At 39.1% G+C, this 4,579-nt stretch overlaps 1 protein-coding gene across 1 annotated transcript in view; it reads right to left on the bottom strand.

The window, feature by feature from the left end:
• LOC106881243 (mitogen-activated protein kinase kinase kinase 1) overlaps nucleotides 1–4,579 on the bottom strand; it is a 152,012-nt gene that overhangs the window by 32,142 nt on the left and 115,291 nt on the right. Inside the window, exons 9-11 of the mRNA XM_052969870.1 lie at nucleotides 3,459–3,608; nucleotides 1,146–1,392; nucleotides 422–527 (exon numbers count right to left, since the gene is read on the bottom strand). Coding sequence (XP_052825830.1) covers nucleotides 422–527; nucleotides 1,146–1,392; nucleotides 3,459–3,608 — 503 coding nt within the window. The remainder of the gene's footprint in view (nucleotides 1–421; nucleotides 528–1,145; nucleotides 1,393–3,458; nucleotides 3,609–4,579) is intronic.

The following is a 4,579-nucleotide window of genomic DNA, read 5'->3' as shown; positions in this document are numbered from 1 at the left end:
TATTTCACTAGTCTCACCCGCCTGTTTTTGCTCCGCTGAATTTTCTTTGAGAATTTTTAAGTGATCTTCTTCTAGCACATTAACAGTCCACTTTAGTGGTCTCTTTTATATACACATATATAAATATATATATATAAATATATATGTGTGTGTGTGTGCCTGTGTGTGTGTGTGTGTGTGTATGTATGTATATATATGAGGACAAGGCCAAAAATTTGGTGGGAAGGGGTTACTCGATTAAACTAACTCCAATACTTGACTGGTACTTTATTTTATCGAGCCCAGAAGGATGAAAAGCAAAGGTGACCTAGGCAGGGTTTGAACTTAAAGAGCCAAAACAAATATCGCAAGATATTTTAACCAGCATTTCTACTAATTCTACCAGATAATTTAAAGGGAAGAGCTAGTCAAATAAACTGACCCCTGTACTCGATTGATACTATATTTTATCAATTCCCCAGAAGAATAAAAAGTAAGGTTGATCTGGCCAAAATTTGAACTCAGAATATAAAGAGTTAGAACAAATACTGCTCTCCATGAATTTAGTCAAATAATTTAAAAGAAAGGGCTAGTTGATTAAACTGACCCCAGTACTTGACTGATACTTTATTTTATCAACCCCAGAAGGTTAAATGGTTAAGTTGACCTCGGCAGGATTTGAACATGGAACATAAAGAGCTGGAACAAATACTGCAAGACATTATATTTTTTTCAGCAAGATCATTTCTAACACAGATACAAAGTCACAGATTTAACCCTTTCGTTACCAACCCGGCTGAAACCGGCTCTGGCTCTGTAGTACAAATGTCTTGTTTTCAAAAGTTTTGAATTAAAATCTTCCACCAAACTTTAGTCACAACTTATGTTCCTAAGACTAGCTGAATGATAACTAAGTTATTTTACTAAATTCTTTGTTATATTTAAAATAATTGAAAGAAACACAGAGCATCTCAAAATAAATACAGTAATGAAAGGGTTAAGGAGCAGGGAAAGTTGATTTTAATTCAACAACCCCTGGCAGTCAACTGGTACTTATTTTATTAATCCTGAAAAGATGAAGGGTAAATTCATCCCCCATCTCAAGCTGTGTAAGTAAGAACAACGAAAACAACTTCAGCAAAATATCAAAGTAGAACAAGGTAAACTTACAAGACATGAAATGAAGACTCTATAGACAGGGTCTGCACACATGAATGCAAGCACACTGCAACAACATTCCAGCATCTGATGGGTGGCAGTCTGTTGACTCGAAGATATCATTGCACCACTGCGACCTTCTCCGGAACCTCTCAGCAACGTGGATACCATCTCACGACTTAGATACTTCAACGCAGCCTCTCGAATTGACCAGTTCCGTGAAAATAGACAGCACACGAGGTCCTCACCCAGAACCTATGGAGAAATAAAGAAAGAGTAATGGTAGTAGAGCAAGGTACCCATTTTTTTTTTTGTACCATGGACCTGTTTCATCATCATCATCATCATCATCATCAACATCCATCATCATCATCATCAACATCCATCATCATCATCATCATCATCATCATCATCCATCATCATCATCATCACCATCATCATTATCATCATCATCATCCATCATCTTCATCATCATCATCAACATCCATCATCATCATCATCATCATCATCATCATCATCAACATCCATCATCATCATCAACATCATCATCATCATCATTTAACGTTTACTTTCCATGCTGGCATGGGATGAACTGTTTGACAGGAGGTGGCAAGCCAGGCAGCCGCACCAGACTCTGATTGTCTGCTCTGGCATGATTTCTATGGCTGGATGCCCTTCCTAACACCAACCACTTTACAGAGTGTACTGGGTGCTTTTATGTGGCACCAGTACAAATGTTTTTACGTGGCACCTACACATGTGCTCTTTACAAGACAATCTTTTCCTTGGGCCAGGGGATCACACGTATAACAAAACACAATAAAATACACAATATATAATTTAATCATAACATATATAATACATATATTTTATATATATAATACACATATAATGCAAAAACATTTTGCAGACTATGACAGAAGACCTCTGCAATTAGGGTACACAGCATTAAGATGAACAAACCAATAAGCCCTTTGCAGAGCAGAAGTACAGCATTGGTAGAAAGAAGATGTGGAATTCCACTTCTGTTCTTGTAACAATGTACAAGAAAGTAGGGGTGAGTTATATCACAAGAAATGGTTAACAGGCACTTCCTCTATAAGCTTAGGCTACATAGTAATTCTTAAAAACCTAAGTTCTCTATAATAAAATCAGTATATATATCATCATCATCATCATCGTCGTTTAACGTCCGCTTTCCATGCTAGCATGGGTTGGACGATTGACTGAGGACTGGTGGACCAGGAGGCGACACCAGGCTCCAATCTGATTTGGCAGAGTTTCTACAGCTGGATGCCCTTCCTAACGCCAACCACTCTGAGAGTGTAGTGGGTGCTTTTACGTGCCACCGGCACGAGGGCCAGTCAGGCGGGTACTGGCAACGGCCACGCTTGAAATGGTGTATTTTATGTGCCACCTGCACAGGAGCCAGTCCATCGGCACTGGCAACGATCTCACGTCTCTCTCTCTCTCTCTCTCTCTCTATATATATATATATATATATATATATATGGCGTTAGGAAGGGCATCCAGCTGTAGAAACTCTGCCAAATCAGACTGGAGCCTGGTGTTGCCATCCGGTTTCACCAGTCCTCAGTCAAATCGTCCAACCCATGCTAGCATGGAAAGCGGACGTTAAACGATGATGATGATGATGATGATATATATATATATATAAGAGTATATAAGACTCATCTTTGCATTATAATACAGAGCCATCTACTACTTTATCTAGATATCTTGGGAGATGTAAATGAATCTAGACAGACTATAAAGATAGGGCAACCAGTCGGTTTTGATTCTTGCTCTAAACTGTTGCAAGGACTAATATCACAGCAGTATTAAATATACTTGGATAAAAGAGTAAAGGGTAAAAACCCCCTTTGGTTATGAATGACCATAGGATTGCCCCAAGAAAGTTACCCTTCAAGGCACAAATCCAGGCAGGGTTGTTTATGGAAGACCAGCTATCGTCCATGCATACCTGCCTCCCCTCCCCATGACACCGATGTTATCCAAGAGAAAGGCAAAGGCTGATACAGGTTGGCACCAATGATGTTGCAACTCAGTGAACTGGATTTATGTGAAATAAAGTGTCTTGCTCAAAAACACAACACACAACCTAGTCCAGGAATTGAACTCACTGCCTTGTGATTGTGGGCCTGACGTTCTAACCACTGAGCCATACACCTTCACTGATATACATAGATAACTCTCTATATTTATACATATCTCACACTTTCATTTATCTCTTCCTTCACATACATGCTTTGACTCTAGTTTCTTTTTTTGTCTTCTAAAAATGGTAAACCCATACATACCTGGATCCAAGGTCGAGCTGTGTCTCTGTATTCTACAGGAACTGGTTCAGCATACGGAAGTCTTAAGTCATCTGGAATCAACGGTGAAGAAACTTCTCCTTGGCTGATGCCTGTTTCACTGATTAAAGGTAAATGGGGAAAATGTTCCAATGAAAAGTATAAAAAAAAATGTTCGGTTTGCAGTCAAGGGATAGACTGATCAGATTAAAAACAAAAAGGTATAAGGCTAATTAAGAAAGATTCATTAATCAAAAACACCATTGACTCACACAAATATGCTGTTTCCACTCTGTTTTTTCTACTACTATGGTCTCAAATCCACTGAAATAGCAAAGACAGATTCCTCAGCACAAGTATTGCACCAAATTACTACCATATCACACTATATCATATAGATTGTTGGTTCTCAACATGTTGTACTGTTTGGCATTTGCGCTGGAAGTTCAAATAAGAACATATCAGAGTGTTTGGGTGTCAATCTGAGGACTGAAATTTGAGGACATGTACCAAGAGTGATAAAAATCAAACATCCAGTCAACATCATGGTGTTTGAAGTGATCACTAGTGATGGCTATGTTATGCCTCCATTCATCTTCTCACATGGCCTTAGACTCAATATTGAGGCCTAGATCAAGTGCCTGGAGGAGGTAGTGCTGCCTTGGGTCAAGAGCGTGGCGCTGGAAGACCCTATGTCTGGCAACAGGATTCACAACTGCTACACAAGCAGGAGAACCCAGTCATGGCTGTCAGACAATTTTTGCGACCACGTCACCCCTAACATCTGGCCACCTAAATCCCCAGACTGCAACCTCCTTGATTATTATGTGTGAAGCGCAGTTGAGCGAGTGACTAACAAAACTCTTCGAAACACCAAAGATGAACGGAAGGCAAGGATTATGGCAGCATTCACCAACTTAAACAAGGAGACCGTCCAGAGGAGTTGTAGGAGATTCGGAAGTGGTCTGGAGGCTGTGGTTGAAGTCAATGGTGATTTTATTGAATAAATTTACTCTTTACTATTTTAAGATATTTTCATGTAATTTTGGTAAATATATCTGTTAAAATGAGATGTCAGTGTTATTTTCATTTTTGCATAATTTAGACAACACTATATTCAGATA

The sequence above is a fragment of the Octopus bimaculoides genome, chromosome 8 (assembly GCF_001194135.2).
Source record: "Octopus bimaculoides isolate UCB-OBI-ISO-001 chromosome 8, ASM119413v2, whole genome shotgun sequence".
Lineage (NCBI taxonomy): Eukaryota > Metazoa > Mollusca > Cephalopoda > Octopoda > Octopodidae > Octopus > Octopus bimaculoides.
Note: the sequence above shows the minus strand (reverse complement) of the source record. Positions and strands in the feature narration are given on the sequence as shown.